Raw genomic sequence first — 18269 nt, forward strand, 5'->3', positions numbered from 1 at the left:
TCCCTCCTTTCCCCTCCCTTCCTCCCTCCTTCCCCCTCCCTTTCTCCCTCCCTGCCCCCCTCTTTCTCTCTCCAGCCCCAATTCACTATCACACTCCGAATACCATCTCCACTCAGCCATGCCTCCTCCCCTGACACAGGCAGCTGTCCATACCCAGTCCTGTGCACCCAGCCTTTTAGATCTATCCGCTCCTCTTGAGCCGTCCCCATGTGCCCCAGCCCCACACCGTTGCTCAGGCCACAAACTCAGCTCACTGTGGTTCCTTTGTCTATCTGCACAAAATGATATGTGGTAACAAGGTGGCACGCAGTAAAGGGTCACTAAACATTAACTAGCAATGTAATTAATCAGAGAAGCCTGTGGCATTGGGGCTGGTGGTCTGATGCTAGCTTAGCATGCGCAAGGCCCCGGGCTCAGTCCAGCTACCGTGAAGAGGAGGCAGAAGAGCCCATGGGTGTGATGCTCTTCTCACCTACTGCCATTGTCTTGGTCCAGGTCACATCTCTGACCCATCTTGGTTTATCTTCTTTCATTCTTGTCCCTCTCCAATTGCATAGTCCACACTGTGGCAACCTGTGTCCTTTGCAAGATTTTCTTTTAAAAAGTGTGTGGTTTGGGGCTGGTGAGATGGCTCAGCGGGTAAGAGCACCCAACTGCTCTTCTAAAGGTGCAGAGTTCAAATCCCAGCAACCACATGGTGGCTCACAACCATCCTTAACAAGATCTGACTCCCTCTTCTGGAGTGTCTGAAGATAGATACAGTGTACTTACATATAATAAATAAATCTAAAACAAAAAACAAAAAACAAAAAACAAAAAAAAACACTTCAAAAAAAAAAAAAGTGTGTGGTTTGTATGCATGCCACACACATGCAGAAGCCCTTGGAGACCAAAAGAGGCCTAGACCTTGTGTCATAGGCCATTGTAAGCTGCTTAATGTATGTCCCAGAAACCAAGAGCAGTAAGCTCTCTAACCACTAAGCCATCTCTCCAGACCCAGCCAGTACATTTTCTAAAATTCAGTTCAATTCAATTCTAAATTTCATTTCACGTCAGTGCTGCTTAAATCTTTTCCTGGATTCAGACGTAGTTCTCTTGACATAAAAGACCACATGGGACCTGTCCACTGAGAGCCTTTCTGAAGTCATTTGTCACCACCACCCTGGACATACTGAATTTAAACAATATGCATGTATACAACTCATGAGAAATTAAAATTGCCAGGTGTGGTGACTCACATCTGGATTCCCAGAACTTAGGAGGAAGCTACAGGCTTTCAAATCTGTCCTCAGATTATTCATATACGTACATATATACATATATATGCACAGACACATATATACATGTATATGAAGGCATCTTGGGCTATATAGAGCTGTCTAAAGAACAAATGAAAAAACAAACAAACAGAGACCCATCAAGCATGGTGGCATATATCTGAAATCCCAACACTCAAGTGCTTGAGACAGGAAAGTCATAAATTTGAGACCAGGCTGGGCAACATAGTAAAATCCAGTCCCAGTCTATGACCATACCACCCTGAATGCGCCCAATCTCGGAAGCTAAGCAGGGTCTGGCCTGGTTAGTACTTGGATGGGAGACCACCTGGGAATACCGGGTGCTGTAGGCTTAAAAAAATTTGCCAGGCGTGGTGGCACACGCCTTTAATCCCAGCACTCGGGAGGTGGAGGCAGGTGGATTTCTGACTTTGAGGCCAGCCTGGTCTACAGAGTGAGTTCCAGGACAGCCAGGGCTACACGGAGAAACCCTGTCTGGAAAAACCAAAAAAAAAAAAAAAAAAAAAATCCTGTCCCAAATCAACGAGACAAAAGATAAAACAAATATCAGGTATGTCAGCATTTGCAAAGCTAAAGTAGTTTTGAGTTTGAGGGCAGCTGGGAGACATGGAAAGTTTGCAGCAAACCTGGGCTCTCAAGCTGAACATACACATGATGAATTCTCCCATGTTTCTTTCCTTTCTCTTCCTCTTCCTTCCTGTGTCCCCATGTGTGTGTGTGTCCCTGTGTGTCCACCTGTGTGTGTCCCTGTGCGTGTCCCTGCGTGTGTGTGTCCCTGCGTGTGCCTGTATGAGTATGTGCCCGTGTCTATGTAAGCCTGTGTGTGTCCCTGTGTGTACCTGTCTGTGCCTGTGTGCCTGTATGAGTATGTGCCTGTGTGTATATGTGCCTGTGTGTGTGCCTGTATGAATGAGTATGTGCCTGTGTGTATATGTGCCTATATGTGAGCCTGTGTGANTATGTGCCTGTGTGTATATGTGCCTGTGTGTGTGCCTGTATGAGTATGTGCCTGTGTGTATATGTGCCTATATGTGAGCCTGTGTGAGTATGTGCCTGTGTGTATATGTGCCTGTGTGTGTGCCTGTATGAGTATGTGCCTGTGTGTATATGTGCCTATATGTGAGCCTGTGTGAGTATGTGCCTGTGTGTGTGCCTGTTTGTATGTGTGCCTGTGTGTGTGTACCTGTGTTTGTTTATGTGTGTGTACCTGTGTGTGCCTGTGTATGTGCCTGTGTGTATACGTGCCTGTATTTATGCCTGTTTGTATGTGTGCCTGTGTGTATCCCTGTGTGTGTATGTGCCTGTGTGTGTATGTGCCTGTGTGTGTGTCTCCCTATGTGTCTCCCTGTGTGTCTCCCTATGTCTCCCTATGTGTCCCTGTGTGTGTATGTATATGCCTGTGTGTGTCCCTGTGTGTGCATGTACCTGTTTATGTGCCTGCATGTGTGCGCACACCTGTGAGCTTGTCTATATGTGGATGCACACCTTCCTCAGTATGTGTGTGACAATCAGAGAACAATATAAGAACTGGTCTGGGGGGGGGGCGGCTGGAGAGATGGCTCAGCAGTTAAGAGCACTGACTGCTCTTCCAGAGGTCCTGAGTTCAATTCCTAGCAACCACATGGTGGCTCACAATGATCTGTAATGGGATCTGATGCCCTCTTCTGGTGTGTCTGAGGAGAGCAACAGTTTTCACATAAAAAACAAACAAAACAACAAAAACAACTGGTCTCTGCCCCCTTTGAGGCAGGGTCTTGTCTTGCAGTTTGCTACCCTGGTGAATACTCCAGGCTAGTTAGCCTGAGTTTCTGGGGAATTCTGCTGTCCCCACTTCCCACCGTTCCACAGAGGAGCTGGGGCTACAGACATATACTGAACCATGGCCTCCAGCTTTTATTTCAATTCTGGGGATCCATACTGGGAAGAACAGCAAACATTCTTAGCCTCTGAGCCCAAGGAGTCTTTCTCAACATGCAGATCCCATGCAAGGCCAACAATGACACACTTTATTTACTTTAACATAATCTCACTAGCCTAGCATGGAACCTGCTGGACAGATCCATCTGCCTCTGCCTTTGTCTTCACCTCTGTCTCTGCCTCTGCCTCTGCCTCTGCCTCTGCCTCCGCCTCCGCCTCCGCCTCCGCCTCCGCTTCCGCTTCCGCCTCTCTAGCATTGGGATCATAGGTTTGCTGCACCAGGTCTGGGTGGGGACCAGACTTTTGAAAAACAACCAATTCAACCATCACACACAGACAGAGATCCACAGGCCTGAGAGGAAAGCATCTTGTCCCAGGTCAGAGCCAGTGGAGGTAGAGATCAGGCCAGCATCCTACCTGACCGAGATAAGAGTTGGTGCGGAGGGCAATGGTGATGGCGTTGGACAACAGCAGAAAGGCCAGCAGCAGCTGGAAGGCTGGATGGCGAAGCAACTGTTTGACATACATTTGAGTGATGAATTCCTGCACATCCCAGGCATCCTGGAAGGAGATGGGAGACCTTCCTTCAGGCAGGTGTCACCACGGGTGGTCTCTACCAGGACTGTTCAACTCTTCTGCCCCTTCCTGGTGAACAGGTGTACCTGGGGGTCTGATCTAGAGGGTGATGTTGTCTGAGTTCATGAGAGGCTAAAGAGTTCATGGTTTCTGGATAGTAGTCACAACTTAACTGGTCATCAAAAAGAGGATCACTCCTGGGGACCTTTGGGAGCTTGGGGGTCTCTGCTGAGGAGCAGTTATCACATTACAGGGGTTTCTTTGAAGAATGACCCCAATGGGCATTATCTCCCAAGGAAGGTCTTCAGGGAGAGCATTCGAAGGGCAGAGAGCTGCAGAAGGGCCCGTGGGGGTGACAGTCACCTGACTGTCCCTACCTCCCCCCCCTCCTTACCTTCTTCTCCATGATATCTCTGCGGTTGATGAGCACTTGCTCTTCATGCCGACCCAGGAGTTCATAGGCTTTTCTCTGCAGAGGAGAGGAACTTGAGTGTGGCCGCTGCCCCCGCCCGCCCTAGGACGCCAGCTGGGCGGCAGCGCCAGGCCGAGGCTCGCTACCTTAGGGCCCAGGTGTGTGATGTCGATGTTCTCTGCCTGCTGCCACCACTTGTGTTTTTCAGACATCTTTGCTGTGTCTCTTCAGAGAGGGCTTCTTTGCTGCGAGCAGTCCTTCTCCCCCTTGTGGTGAGATCACAGAGGCAGCTGTTAGCTACAGGCTTCCGTGTTCCACCCAGACATTCCAAGCAGATAAAGATTTAAAAAAAAAAAAAAAAAGCAAAAGAAGCTCCTCCCACGAGATACCTTCCAGAGAGAACCAAGTATTCAGCCTCGGGCCTCAGGATGGGGTCAGTGGTTAGGGGCTGGTCTTCCATATCATCTTAGAGTGCACAGAGGCCCCTTTTCTGGATCCAGGTAAACTCGAGGTGGGGCTGAGTGAAGGGGAGACCAAGAGAGATGCCCTTGTCTCCAGCTACATGTCCCACTGATGTCCACGAAGTGGACGTTGCTCCCTGGGGCTTGGACAGGGAAGCAGGCCTGACCTCTAAGGTCTAAGGAGAGAGAGACAGGCCGGATGCATGACCACAGAGCTCGGTACCCTGGCACGGGGCCTTGCGTGTATAGCTCAGGGTAATGGGCTACACAGAGAGCTTGTCATCCACCCTATGATGGAGAAGCATTCACCCTAGCCCGGCATCTCTTTACCCCTGTGTGTGGTTGGTGGGGCAGGGGTGGAGTGGGGCGAGGAAGAGGGCACAGATACCCAATTCTAAAGCAAAGACACATGGGTTCACGTCAGAGAAATCAACTTTATTTGGTGGGAAAGCATCTCTCATGTAAAATAAACACCTACCCAGCTCTGGTCGGGGAAACCTTTTTGAATGCCCCAGGGAGGCAAGGACATCCCAGATCTGAGGGTGGGTCGAGGGATTTCCTTCCACTCTAGGGGACAGGTGAGCAGTGTGTGTGGAAGGCCTATTCTAAGGTAAACCTGAAGACTAACGCTCCTTCAGGATTCTCACAGACCCCTTGGACATGTCTTAAACACGTCAGAGGCCAGGAATGAAGTAGTCCTCAGCCAGGGTCAGAGGTCAGGAGGTTGGAGGCTGTTCTCTGGGGTCAAGGGAAAAAGCTGGGAGGGCTCTTCAGGGTCAGAGGGGAGAGGCTGTGGGGAATGACCCCTGGAGTCAGAGTTTGGGTCTGAGGAGCTGGTCTGGGCCCACATCCCTCCCCAGGTTCTCAGGCCCTCTGAGTATAGCTCCTGGTTCTGTTCCTTCCACTGTCGGAACTTTGCACTTGTGAGTTCAGGGTCACCCAGCACTTCCTCCAGAGCCTGCAGTTCCTGCAGCTTTGCCTGAGGTAAAAGTAAGGGGGGGGGGGACAAAGATCCATGGTCACCCAAGGAGGAACAGAACCCAGAAGTAACTCTAAGTCCTGTGCCCACCACCAGGATACCCTGGCCCAAGAGTCTGGGTGAATACATAGCCTCTAAACACGGAAACTTCTAGAACTTGCCTCAGAACACAGTTGAGACTCGAATGGAGTATGGAGCCCAGGATTGGGCTCCAGAAAACTCAGGGCTTATAGCCTTTAGTCTATAGTCCAGAGCTCACAGTGGAGCTAGGAAGCAGACACTACCAGGGCTTGAAGCCCAGAGCCTTATCCTAGCCTGGCCCAATGTGCCCCACTCACCTTGAGTGTGCCCCACTCACCTTGAGGGTGCTCTGGAGTGCCCGGATACGGTGCGCACGCTCATTGAGATGAGGGTCACGGTTGCGCCTCATGAAAGAACTCCGCCATTGTTCATGGGTCAGGGGCTGGGGCTGGCCCAGGAGGGAGACCCCTCCCTGCTTCAGCCCCTGTACCATTCCTTCCAGGGCCCTGTCACTGCTGTCTGTGGAATCAGGATGCAGGATGAGTACACATGAATATGCTCAGGCCAGCCCTGAAGCCCAGTCCCCTGCCCCTCCCCCACTCCCAGGGCAGCACCTGGTGAAGAGTTAAAGGAAGTCCTCGGACTCTGCAGGGGCGAAGCCACGGGTGATGTGTCACTCCAAGCTTGAGCGGGGCCAGGCTGGGTTGAGGCAGAAGGAGGATTAGCCTGAGCGCCACCACCTGCCACCCAGCCCCTACCTCCTACTCTGAAGTGACACTCTACTCACAGAAGCGGAGCGGGACCCAACCTCTTCATCGGGGTCTTCTGCCTCTGTCTCACTGTAGCAGTCTAGGGTGGGGAGTTGGGAGAACCACAGGCTGGGTTTGGAGAGCCATGGAGTGGGCCAGGAGATTTGAGTGCCACCACCCGGCCTGGGGCATGGCAGGGACTCTGTGGTGCCTGGGCTCCTTTTCTCTCTCTGCGATACACTCACCTTCCTCTCTGGCAGAGGAGGGGGCCCGGCCTGGAGCCTGGTACTTGGAAATGCAGGTAATGAGATGCCGCACCCACCTGTACGAGAACATGCGAGACCTGAGGTTTCCATTCACTTCAGCCCACATAGATCTGAGCTTTTCAGCCTTTAGCTACATCTATTTTTCTTTTCCCTGAGGTTTTTGTCGGATCCTGGAGCCTAAGCATTAAGCTCTATCTCCTACATCAAGCTCTATCTCCTACATCAAGCTCTATCTCCTACATCAAGCTCTATCTCCTACATCAAGCTCTGTCTCCTACATCAAGCTCTATCTCCTACATCAAGCTCTATCTCCTACATCAAGCTCTATCTCCTACATTAAGCTCTATCTCCTACATCAAGCTCTGTCTCCTACATCAAGCTCTATCTCCTACATCAAGCTCTATCTCCTACATCAAGCTCTATCTCCTACATCAAGCTCTGACTCCTACATCAAGCTCTGTCTCCTACATTAAGCTCTATCTTCCACTTTCTTTCCCGTCTTCTTGAGACAGCGTCTTACTATATTGCTCTGGTTGACCTCAGGCTAGCCTCACATTTGCTCTTACTATATTGCTCTGGTTGACCTGAAACGCACCATGTAGCCCAGGCTAGCCTCATATTTGCAATCCTCCTGCCTCAGCCTTGCAAGTGCTGGAATTAGTGGGGTGAACCACCTTGTCCCAGATCCACAGAACTGACACTCAGGGAGCAAGTGAGGTAGGACTGCTTCTTTGCCCATTTTGCAGATGATGAAACTTGAGGCTTTCGGAGGGGTAGAGTTTGAGTCCTGTCCCCTGAGCTCACTCAGCTCTTAAGCGCTTGGTAGCTGGGGACTGCATGGGAGAAGTGACAAGGAAGTGGCACTCACTTGCTCAGATCAGACAGGGTCTCGGCGGCAAAGATGAAGGGTTTGTACACATCATGGGTCAGCTGAAACACACTGCCAAGAGGGCAGAAAGAAGTCACAGCCTCCTCCGGGCGTGCCCGTCCAGAATCCAGAGAGAGGGGCTGGATCAGGAATTCCAGCTACCTGCCACATGTCCACGCCACCCCCACCCTCCTCTCCCCCTTTCTCCCAATCCCATCTCATTCCAAGACTTAACTATTTTTTCTTCTGGTCATGTCCACTCTCTAGGCTGTAGTTGGAGAGATTGATAAGCCCTTCGGCCTTTTCATCCTGGGGACACAGCACAAGGGTCAGCATGGAGCCCTGGGCCCTCAAGACTCAGCTCCCTAATTAACTCCTGTGGGTTCCTGGAGCTCAGGGCTGAAGGTGTGATCGAGGGGCACTTGGGGAAGTGCAGCAAAGGTATCCAGAGAAACAGCCAAAGGGGAGGAGCCCTGCTCAGGCACACCCTTTGGCTGCTTTGTCTCCAAAAGCCTTTTCGCTTCCTGGTTTCCCTTTTCCCTTTCATCTGACAAACATTCAAACTTTCCAAAGAAGCTTCTAGTGTTCTTGGACTAGAATGTGGTGGACTGGGCTCCCACACATCACCAGAGATTTCCTTTATCCTAGCACATGGTCCATTGTCCATAAGGATGTATTCCGCTGGGCTGGAGAGATGGCTCATCAGTTAAGAGCACTGGCTACTCTTCCAGAGGTCCTGAGTTCAATTCCCAGCAACCACATGGTGGCTCACAACCATCTGTAATGGGATCTGATGCCTTCTTCCGATGTGTCTGAAGACAGCTACAGTATACTCATAAATAAAATTTAAAATTTAAAATAAATAAATCTTAAAAATAAAAAAAAAGGGATGCATTCTGCCCTTTCCCCTATTGGCCTCTAAGACGCAGAGGGCCGGGGGCTTATCCAAATATTCCCTGTAGCCTTCAGTGCTCTACCTCAGAGCTGGATCCCGCAGGCACCTGGATGCGTATTGAGTAAGTGAATGATTGGCCTATCACTAGGATGGATAAAACATCAGGAGAGAAAGAAGAGGTAGGGAGAGTAAAAGTGACTTTTTCTACACATAAAAAAAAAGTTTTAGCCGGGTGTGGTAGCGCATGCCTTTAATCCCAGCACTCGGGAGGCAGAGGCAGGCGGATTTCTGAGTTCGAGGCCAGCCTGGTCTACAAAGTGAGTTCCAGGACAGCCAGAGCTATACAGANAAACCCTGTNTTGAAAAACCAAAAAAAAAAAAAAAAAAAAAAAGTTTTACATTTATTTATTGGGGGGGAGGCACCTTTCCATGCGTGCCACAAGACACATGGAGATCAGAGGACGGCTTGACAGACCATGTGGGTTGTGGGTATCACACCCCAAGTCATCAGGCTTAATGACAGGCACCTGTACTCATGAAGCAGCTCACCGGGCTGGGTTTTCTGAAATGTGAGTCTCACGCTATAGTCTGGGCTGGCCTGGAATTTGCTATGTAGCCCAGACTGATGTATGTCTGTGCGCCACCTGAGTGCCCACAGAAGTCATAAGAGGGCACTGGATTCCCTGGAACTGGAGTTACAGTTGTGAGCTACCAGGTGGGTGCTGGGAACCGAACATCTGACCTCTGCAAAAGTTACAAGTGCTCTGTAACTGCTGAGCCACTTTTCCAGTCCCCCCAGAACATTCTTTTATATGCGTATAAACTCATTTCTCTACCAAGAGCTACCCCCACTTTACAAACAGGACTGTTGGGAAAGTATGCGGCTCCCCGCTGTAGAAGGTAATGATGGTGACCCTCAGATTCTGTTGTTACCCAAGCAAGTGCATATGGGGTCTCACCTGGGGTTGGCGGTACCAGTATAGGGTGTGTCCCTTGAGGACAAACCAGCAGCGGCGCCAGCGTGGGCCCATAAAGCCACTGGATACCTTTCGCAGTAGAAGCCATCCGTCACAATCCGGCAGACCCAACTCTCGGCAGGACACCCGACGGCGGCTCAGCCTCGTGGCTATACCTGCCTCAACACAGCAGACCCTGTTGGTGAGGGGCTGACAAGGATCCTTCGCTGAGTCTACCTGCCCCCATAGGACTCCCCAGCAGAACGAGGGGGGGGGCATGCTCTGGGCTTACACTGATGTTACAGACATCCTCAGGTAACATGGCTTTGACTAGAGAAGCTGGGCATACAGCTTGTGGTAGAGGGCAGAGCTCTGTGTTACACACACACAAACACACACACACACACACACACACACACACACACACGAGAAAATTGACAGTCAGAGGGTGTTTTCTCACCATCTCAGAGCTAACAAGAGGCTAGAAGCAGGGAGGTCCGTGTAGCCAGGAAAGGCTATTGTGTAGGTAGCGCGTGTGTGCAATGAGGGGTCATACCCAGCCCTGTGAAGATTTCTAAGCACCCCTCTCCCTCAGCCAGGGCCTCTCATACCTTTAGATTTCTTCCGGCCAAGGATGGGACTCTGAAAAGACCACAAAGAGCTTAGAGAAGTGTCTAGACCCGGAGCCCACGTCCCTCCCTGCCGAGTCCTTGCGTTTACCTTCTCAGGGTGTCCCGAAGGCTCCAGAGGTTCTGCTGTTTCTTCTGCAGGTATGCCTGGTGGTCCAGGGGGAGTGGGCGGGGACTGAGCGTCAAGGGAGGTAGAGTCTGTCAGGCAGAGACGAGGGAGAGGGAAAACCCATGAGTTTAGGCCCCGGCCCTTGGGCAGAGATATCAGCATGGAGAATTGGTTGGGCACTCTGGTGGTTGGGCACTCCCAGAGCATGAGCCACCTGCTGGGGTTGTCAAGCTACCTGTCCAGGCAGGGCTGGGTCCAGGATCACCATCTGCAGACAGGTTGAAGGCTAAAAGGCCTTCAGATGGAACCCTGTGGAGAGCAATGGGACATAAGATGAGCCCCTGGTCCTTGCTTCAAGTCATACCCTAAGGTAGAGCTAGTTACCTGGGAGATGGTGGGTTCAGGGGCAGTGATTGGCTTAGCAGGAGAGGGGAGTCCGGGGGCATCTGGGAAGCAACCAGAAACAAAGTGATGGAGGTGACCAAGAGAGTCTGAAAGCAGGAATGGGGGGGGCGAGCAGGTACCTGTGGGGGGGTCACTGGCACGGGAACCTTCTTCAGTACCAGGCTGACCCTTGCTGGGTCCCTCCGAAGCTCCCTCAGCATGTTCTTATGGGACCAGCCCACCTGGGAAACAGGGAGGCTGAGTTGGGGGGGGGGGTTCTGCAGCAACCCCACACCCTCCCTTCCCTTTCAGAGCTCCCTGCCAGGTCTCACTCTCGCTTCTCACCACCTTCAGGGAGCCCACCCAGCAGCAACTGCCATGCGACCTTTCTGTGTTGGCTCATGTCATGCCAGGCAGCTCCCACGGCCCTGGTCTTCACAGGACCCTCAGGTGACTTCCCCACTCTGCCATCGACTCCCCTCAGTGTCCCTCACCTCCAGCCTGCCCTCCCTTTCCCCACCACTCACCACCACCTGCTCATTGATCTGGACAATCTCGTCTCCTGGCAGGATCTGGGAGCCAGTGGCAGCCTGGGGTGAAGAATGGGGGTCAGAGAATGAGGCTTTCCTGGGGCTTGAAGCTGCCATGGCTGGCGGGGGAGAAGGTCTCTGGGATAGTCAGGGGTAGCAAGGGGTGCTTGGGGCTCTTACCTGAACCCCTACTCGGGACACGAAGTGCAGGCAGTTGCTGGTGGTGTGAATTTCTAGACCCTGTTGAGATAGAGACCAAGTCAAGTAAAGTCTGGCTTCAGCAGAGGCAGTGGGTAGGGCCCCACCGTGGACACCATGACTCTAAGGTGAGCAGAAAGGGAACAGAGCCCCACAATGTCATTATCCTAACTGCTGTGTGACTTCAGGTTTGTTGTCCCCACCCCTTACCCCCTATAAGGCTACAGGGAAACCGTGTCACTGATTTCTAAGGTGAGTCTCAGAAGTTTCTTGAATGGAGAACGGGATGGTATGGAGTTGGGGGTAATGGGGAGCAACTCTGATTTTCTCAACTGTTGTTCCTGGTTGTTTCAAGTATAAGCATTTGTCTCATCTCGATTAATCTTTCTGCTCCCCCCCCCAATCCCCGGAACCCTGCCAGGGCTGAAATGTGCCACCTGGGCCACACAAAAGCCCCTGTGGTTTGGGAAAGATACCCAGGAATGGTGAGACCCCAAGTAACTCCTCTGGGTCACCATGTAAACACCTGTACCCAGAAGACTCATCAATACAAGATGCCAGGGCTCCGGGACCATGTTTCAGGGCTCAGGCAAGGCTGCCAGGGGTCTGCAGGAAGAGGTTAGGAGTCAGAACTCACGGAAGGGTCGTCCACCTGCACCGACTCCAGCACGGCCTTCTGTTCCAGCAGCTCCTCTGGGCTGCAGCTCAGGATGTTGTGACAGATCCCAGCCACATGGCCGCACTAAGGGAGGACTACAGGTTGTCTGGCTGCATCTGATTCCATACCCTACACCTCCCCACCCACTCGGGACACTCACAATCCTCAGGATGTTGCGTTCTTTCTCAGCCTCTGGGCAGTCCTGAAAGCAGGGAGCATAAGGATTCCTTTAGAATGGAGTGGGGAGCACCTTCTCCTGAGGACACGGGCTCCTCCCTTGCTTTTTCTACACCAGTCTGCTTGCCAGAACTATAATGGTCTCAGAGTTTCAACTCCAAGGTTTCATTCCGGACACTTGACTCAACAACAGTCACTACTCACATCCTAACCTGCCACCCTTCCCAAATGTTACCTGAGCTTCTACCAGGGAAACCCCGTGACCCACCCCATGACCTGTTATCCCATACCCAGAGACAGGCTTCTTTTCTTCTTGCTCACCACAACCCTCCCCCCACCCCCAGCTCTCACACCCAATCTTAATCTGATTCACAGTTTATAAAAAGCTCTGGAGCCTAGACCAGCCTGTCCCCTGTCCCCATACCTCCTGCAGGACGTGGCCCAGCTCCCCACACAGCACGCCAATCTCCTGGCAGGCAGAGAAGTCATTTAAGTGAGAGAAGAGGTACCTGGTAGGGGAAGGACAATGACGATGTTGGACATAATTGTCACCTGAGAATTGGAGATAATGTAATGCCTACCTTTGGTGGGACAGGACTTTGTTGTCCTATATGTGCCAGGCCCTGTTGTAGGCACCAGGCAGACAGCCATTAAATAAAATAAAAAGCTATAGTATTAATGATTTAACTCCAGCTGTTCTGGGCATTACAGATGAGCTGTAAGAGTGTTACACAGGGAAGGCATCCCTGAGGAGGTGATAGTTGAGGTAAGACACATAGGACACACAATTGCTTTACATTGGTTGAAGGACCAGAGAGATTATTCATTGGTAAAGATGCTTGCCTCTACAGCTGACGACCTGAGTCTCTAGGCTCAGTGCCTGGGACGCCATGGTAGAAGATGAGGGCTGACCCTTGCAAAAGATGCTCTGACCTTTGCCACACTCCTATGTGTGTGCGCACACACACACACACACAAACACACACACACACACACACACACACACGTCAAACAAGCAAACAAAAACTCAACTGTTGATAAAGTCATTCAGGTGACAAGCTCTGGGGTGGGGTGGGAAGCAAGATGGCCCAGTGTCCCTGCACAGATCTTCTCTGACATATCAAATCTACAGCCAAGTACTGTTTTTCTGCCCCAGACCCTAGAGGACACCAAGGACAAGAACAGTCAGTCACTAGTCACCCATCTCTAGTACCCGTTGAGCCAAGAGAGGAGGGCATGGGCTTCCCGCACCAGCTCCACAGCAGCCTTGAGGACGTCAGCAGGTGTCTCAGCACAGTTGCCCAGACAGCCTTGGACCAAGCTTTGGAAGGCCTGGGTCCTTTCCAGCAGCCCCTGAGCCAGGCTCTGCAGGTTCTCTGTCTGTAGATTAGAGCCCTGCATCAAAAGAGGGTACATTACTGCATCCGCCCTGGCTGCTAGCCCACATGGGCAAACCCCTAAGCCAGTGGATGCTACCGCCAGTGCGGTGTGCTCACTCACCAGGGCCCGGAGCTGTTCCACCCCATCTAGAATGAGCTCCTGGTGGCCCAAAGGCCACACAGTCAGAGCCTCGAGGCTTTGGGGACAGATCTGCAGCAGGTACTTCCCAGGCAGCTGCCAGTCCTCAAAGGGATAGTCCTGTAGGGCATCATCAAGGCCTGGAGCAGAATGGGGTCAGCGTGAGGAAGCAGGTGTCACTGCCATTCTGGGATTTTATAACATCAGAGCCCTTCCCCTCCTTCCTGTCCCTAATGACAACCCTGAGCCCCTGGCTGGCTTCTGCCCTTCTCCCAGCTGATGCTACTGAGGTGAAAACCATAGACGGCAGTGACTCTAGCACGTGTGTCCAACCCACTGACATTGCCATCTACCAAATTCATGCTCAAATACCTTGACATATAGTGACCATCAAACACAACAAGCAGGGGCTGGAGAGATGGCTCAGTGGTTAAGAGCACTGACTGTTCTTGCAGAGGACCCAGGTTCAGTTCCCAGCACCCACGGGGTAACTCACAGCCATCCGACAGCACTCTCAAGGTGCACATACATACATGCAGGTGAAACACACACACACACACACACACACACACACACACAAAGTAAATAGAATGTAAAAATAAAATGGGAACGCTAGAAGTGCCTGCTGCTACCCGTGCACTTTAGATGAATCCTGGGCCACTCAGAGTCAGCCAGCAGCAGCCATCACATTGCTGCCAGGCTGTCTACCGTGACCTTACTTTGTGGGAGGCAATGTTTTGAGAACTTTACCCAAAGTCGGGTATGGTGGTGGCACACGCCTTTAATCCCAGCACTTGGGAGGCAGAGACAGGAGGATTCCTGAGTTCACAACCAGGGCTACACACAGAAACCCTGTCTCAACAAAACAAAACAAGACAAAGTACAACAGAACACAACACAACACAACCACTTTAACCATCTGGCACCTTTGCCCTTCCCATTCTAGAGGGTGGAGACCACCCATCGCCGTCCCTGATACGCTAATGCAGACAGATGTAGCAGCTTGCTCATGTTTTGGTGGGAAGCCTCCCATCCCAGGCCCGACTGTCATGGGGAATGTGTAGTCATCAGGCTCTCCTCTTCCATTTTTCCTGTGCCATTACGAGGGCTGGATTGGGAGTTCAGGAGCCATGGTTACTCCGACAGTTCCATTCCCACACTGAATGTGCTGGCTTGCCATCCTCCCTCCCATAGGACATGAACATTTGAGCAACGCAAGCTTGTGTCACTCCACCATGGTCTCATTTTGTCTGGTTCATGAATAGAGAAACGGAGGCCTGTGGTCACCTTCCTGGTGAGCGGTAGTGCCGGCCTGGGCCCCAGTGTGGGGGAGTCAGCCTGCTGCTCCCTTGGGTTGTTCACACGGAAAAGGCCTGAGCAGGCTCCAGCTGCCCACCACGCCTGAAAGCCTCCACACCCCCTCCTGCAGCCACAAGCCCTCATTTTCCTGAGTCTGACTGTGTTTGTGACTCTTGGTCACCTGGGGCGTGATCTTCACTCCCGAGGGTGGAGCTGTGTCATCCCTTCAGTATGACTGGGGTTTCTGTTTCTCTTACTGCCAACCTCAGACTGAGAAAATGACACCCAGGGCCGGCCCTGTTCCAAGACTGAACAAATCACTTCCTGGCTCTGTGTATGTTTCTACTTCTGAAAAATGGGCTTAATAATAGCTCATAGGGCCCTGGGGCACAGAGTTATGACGGAGATAAAGGGGGGTGTGGGCCACTAGAGCCTCCCTGTTTTGCTTACTGATCACCACACCTGTCTGCCACTACCCTGGCGGGCGCTAGAACACCCCAAAGTCTGGAAAAGACCCCTTCCTGCATCTTGGGCCCTCTAGTGTCGCCTGGCCTGTCTCTGCCCTCACTGTGCTTGTATAGGGGACGCTGGTCGGCTAGTACAGGGCAGACGCTCTGCTCTATAAATACCTGTTGACTCATAGACTCGGCAGGTTCTTTCTCCTTTTCCCTCCCTACTTTCTGGTCCAAGGGACACTGCACTAATCCCCTTGAGCCCACCTCGCCCCTTCCTCTCCCGATTCACCAACCTCTCAGCCAAGCTGCCACCTTCCCGGGGGTCCAGGCCTCCACGGGCTCCATCCTGAGCTCCGCCCGCAGCGTCCAGCCCCTGCAGGAATTTCCGCTCCCAGTCCGAGCCCGAGCCCAGAGGCCGCCGGGCTGGGCCAGGGCAGGCAGGGCGGGGCAGCTGCATACCTGGTCCCACGTGGCCAACCAGGTAAGGCAGTGCCACTGCCATTGGTCCACCGCCTGTCTTCCTCCTGCCCTGCCCCTCTGGCATCCTAGGGCTTTGGCAACTAGGCAGTTGGACTCCTGGGCTGGCGCCAAGGAGTGTGTGACTCAGGCAATCCGGAACTGGCATGGGATTCGACTCAAAACTGGCCTCACCACGGAGGGAGGATCCCTGTAAGTTAGCCGGGTCTACATAGTGAGTTCCAGACTAGCCAGGGCTGTGCATCGAGACTTTGTCTCAAACATCAACCAAACAAAAACCAAACTGGGCCCATATCTCAGCCGAGAGGACCCTGACCTCTCAGCACCCCACCCCCACCCCCCAAAAAAGAGTATCTGGTGAATGGTTGGCGCAGAAGCAAAGCGCTTGACTAGCCCGCATCTACCCACCCTCGTGGTATCTATCTCGCGATTGCCATCTGGAGTTGTTGCACAGACAGCTGACCTAACCAACGTTCAGTGCTCATTTCAGGGCATAACAGTCCTTGCTTCACGGGACATTTGCGAGCATCTGAACAAATGGTGGCTTTAAATGGCATCATCTTAGGAGTCTGAAGGCTGAGGCAGGTGGATGGCTCGATTTCAAGGAGGACCTGGACTACAGAGCGAGCCCATTCCAAAACAAAACGAAACAGCAGAAACTAAGTAAATAAAAGCTGCAGCGTGGACTCTGCCCTTTTGACAACCTGCTGAAATTTAGGGGTCCCTTCTCAAAGTAAGACTTTGATCGATTCAGTTATTACTTATTTTAGGGCACAAAGGACCTTTATTGGTTACCATAGTAAGTGAAGAGGACACACCCCAGCCCTTCTCGAGATATTTGCAGATGTCAGCTGCCTCCTGAAAGCACTTTTATTCTTGCTACAATTTTTGAGTTGCTTTTCATTCTCACTATGTTGCTCAGACCGCTCTACAACTCATGGGTTCCGGTGATTTTCCTACCTCAGTTTCCAAAAAAAAAAAAGTAGGGACCACAGTTTGCATCACAGAGCCAGCTAGAATGATGCTCTTAGAAGCCCAAAGCAACTGGGGCTGGGGAGATGGCCAACAGTCAAGAACAGGCAGAAAGAGGACCCAGTTCAATTCTTAGGACTCACATGTTGACTCACAACTGTCTGTAACTCCAGTCCAGGGGATATGACGCCCTCTTCTGCCCTCCTCATGAACTGCATGAACATGGTACATCACACAGGCAAACACCCATACTCCCAAATCCTTTATTTAAAAAAAAAAAAAAAAGCACAGGAGCTGGAGAGATGGCTCAGTGGTTAGAGTGCTGACTGCTCTTCCAAAGGTCCTGAGTTCAAATCCCAGAACCCACGTGGTGGCTCACAGCCATCTGTAATGGGATCTGCTGCCCTCTTCTGGTGTGTCTGAAGACAGCTACTGTGTACTCATATATAATAATAACTAAATAAATCTTTAGCAATGGTGGCACACGCCTTTCATTCCAGCACTTGGGAGGCAAATGAAGGCAGATTTCTGAGTCTGAGGCCAGCCTGGTCTATAGAGTGAGTTCCAGGACAGCCAGGGCTACACAGAGAAACCCTATCTCAGACAAAAAAAAAAAAAAAAAGGAAATGAATGTGCTTTCTTTGGTAAATTGAGAAAAAGGTTTTAAGAGGATCAGGAGCTTATAAAACATACTGGTGTACAAGGTGATGACAGAGAAAGCGAGGGAAACACAGAGAAAAAAAGAAAGAAAAAAAAAAAAAAAAAAAAAAAAAAAGCACAAAAAAATGCCTAGAATTATACCAACAATTATAACAAGACACAAATCTGTGGCCAGGTGTGATGATGCACACCTTAATCCCAGCACTCAGGAGGCAGAGGTAGGTAGGCTCTGTGAGTTCAAGGTCAGTCTGGTCTACATTGTGAGTTCCAGAACAGTCAGGACTATGTAGCAACCCATTGATGTACCCTAATAAAAATTTTAATGTAAGCACGTAGTATGTATTTTGTTTATATTTAGTCTTAAAGAATGCTGACTAGCATTGGTACACCTGTCTCCAAAAGCCCCGGGCTGTGGAGCTGGCGCAGTGTTAAGAGCCCTGGCTGCTTTTCCAGGACCTGGGCTCAGTTCCTAGCACTCACATGGCAGCTCAACTGTCTTTGACTCTAGTTCCAGGGATCCAATAATCTCTTCTGGCCTCTGAAGTAACCAGGGATGATAATGGTTCAGTCATACATGCAGGCAAACATGCATATAAATTTTTCTTTAAATTTTTTCTTAAAAAAAAAAAAAAACCGCCAGGCAGTGGTGGTGCACGCCTTTAGTCCCAGCACTTGGGAGGCAGAAGCAGGCAGATTTCTGAGTTCGAGGCCAGCCTGGTCTACAGAGTGAGTTCCAGGACAGCCAGGGCTACACAGAGAAACCCTGTCTCGAGAAAACAAAACAAAAACAAAAAACAAACAAAAC

The 18269-nt window shown here is 51.3% G+C and overlaps 2 protein-coding genes and 1 pseudogene across 3 annotated transcripts in view; 1 reads left to right on the forward strand and 2 right to left on the reverse strand.

Moving 5' to 3' along the window:
* Catsper4 (cation channel sperm associated 4) overlaps window positions 1–4450 on the reverse strand; it is a 16555-nt gene extending 12105 nt beyond the window's left edge. For both annotated transcript variants that reach the window (XM_021200918.1, XM_021200917.1), the window contains exons 1-3: window positions 4350–4450; window positions 4186–4260; window positions 3633–3776 (exon numbers count right to left, since the gene is read on the reverse strand). In XM_021200918.1, the coding sequence (XP_021056577.1) occupies window positions 3633–3776; window positions 4186–4260; window positions 4350–4415 (285 nt within the window). In that variant the 5' untranslated portion in view covers window positions 4416–4450. The remainder of the gene's footprint in view (window positions 1–3632; window positions 3777–4185; window positions 4261–4349) is intronic.
* Window positions 1522–1630, forward strand: LOC115064348 (annotated as a pseudogene).
* A 662-nt stretch (window positions 4451–5112) lies between the features above and the next one.
* On the reverse strand, window positions 5113–15757 carry Cnksr1 (connector enhancer of kinase suppressor of Ras 1). The gene is made up of 21 exons (XM_021200982.2): window positions 15649–15757; window positions 13584–13741; window positions 13297–13478; window positions 12508–12592; window positions 12067–12108; window positions 11886–11990; window positions 11231–11290; window positions 11048–11110; window positions 10661–10762; window positions 10521–10582; window positions 10372–10445; window positions 10119–10225; window positions 10010–10040; window positions 9402–9574; window positions 7783–7856; window positions 7548–7619; window positions 6659–6735; window positions 6452–6513; window positions 6279–6363; window positions 6002–6183; window positions 5113–5643 (listed from the first exon to the last, which is right to left on the reverse strand). Exons 1-21 carry the CDS (start codon window positions 15698–15700, stop codon window positions 5374–5376), a joined length of 2118 nt encoding a protein of 705 aa, XP_021056641.1. The 5' UTR covers window positions 15701–15757; the 3' UTR covers window positions 5113–5373.
* Between the last annotated feature and the right edge of the window lie 2512 nt (window positions 15758–18269).

The sequence above is a fragment of the Mus pahari genome, chromosome 6 (genome assembly GCF_900095145.1).
Source record: "Mus pahari chromosome 6, PAHARI_EIJ_v1.1, whole genome shotgun sequence".
In the NCBI taxonomy this organism is placed as follows: Eukaryota; Metazoa; Chordata; class Mammalia; order Rodentia; family Muridae; genus Mus; species Mus pahari.

What these genes read in the sequence shown, in the direction of transcription:
- Cnksr1 (XM_021200982.2), bottom strand. Translation starts at nt 15,700, where the DNA reads ATGGAGCCCGTGGAGGCCTGGACCCCCGGGAAGGTGGCAGCTTGGCTG. An exon ending in CTTCGGGACACCCTGAGAAG is followed by an intron (nt 10,041 to 10,118) that starts GTAAACGCAAGG and finishes TGGTCTTTTCAG; the next exon opens with AGTCCCATCCTTGGCCGGAA. An exon ending in ACCCTGTCTGATCTGAGCAA is followed by an intron (nt 6,736 to 7,547) that starts GTGAGTGCCACT and finishes GTTCTCGTACAG; the next exon opens with GTGGGTGCGGCATCTCATTA.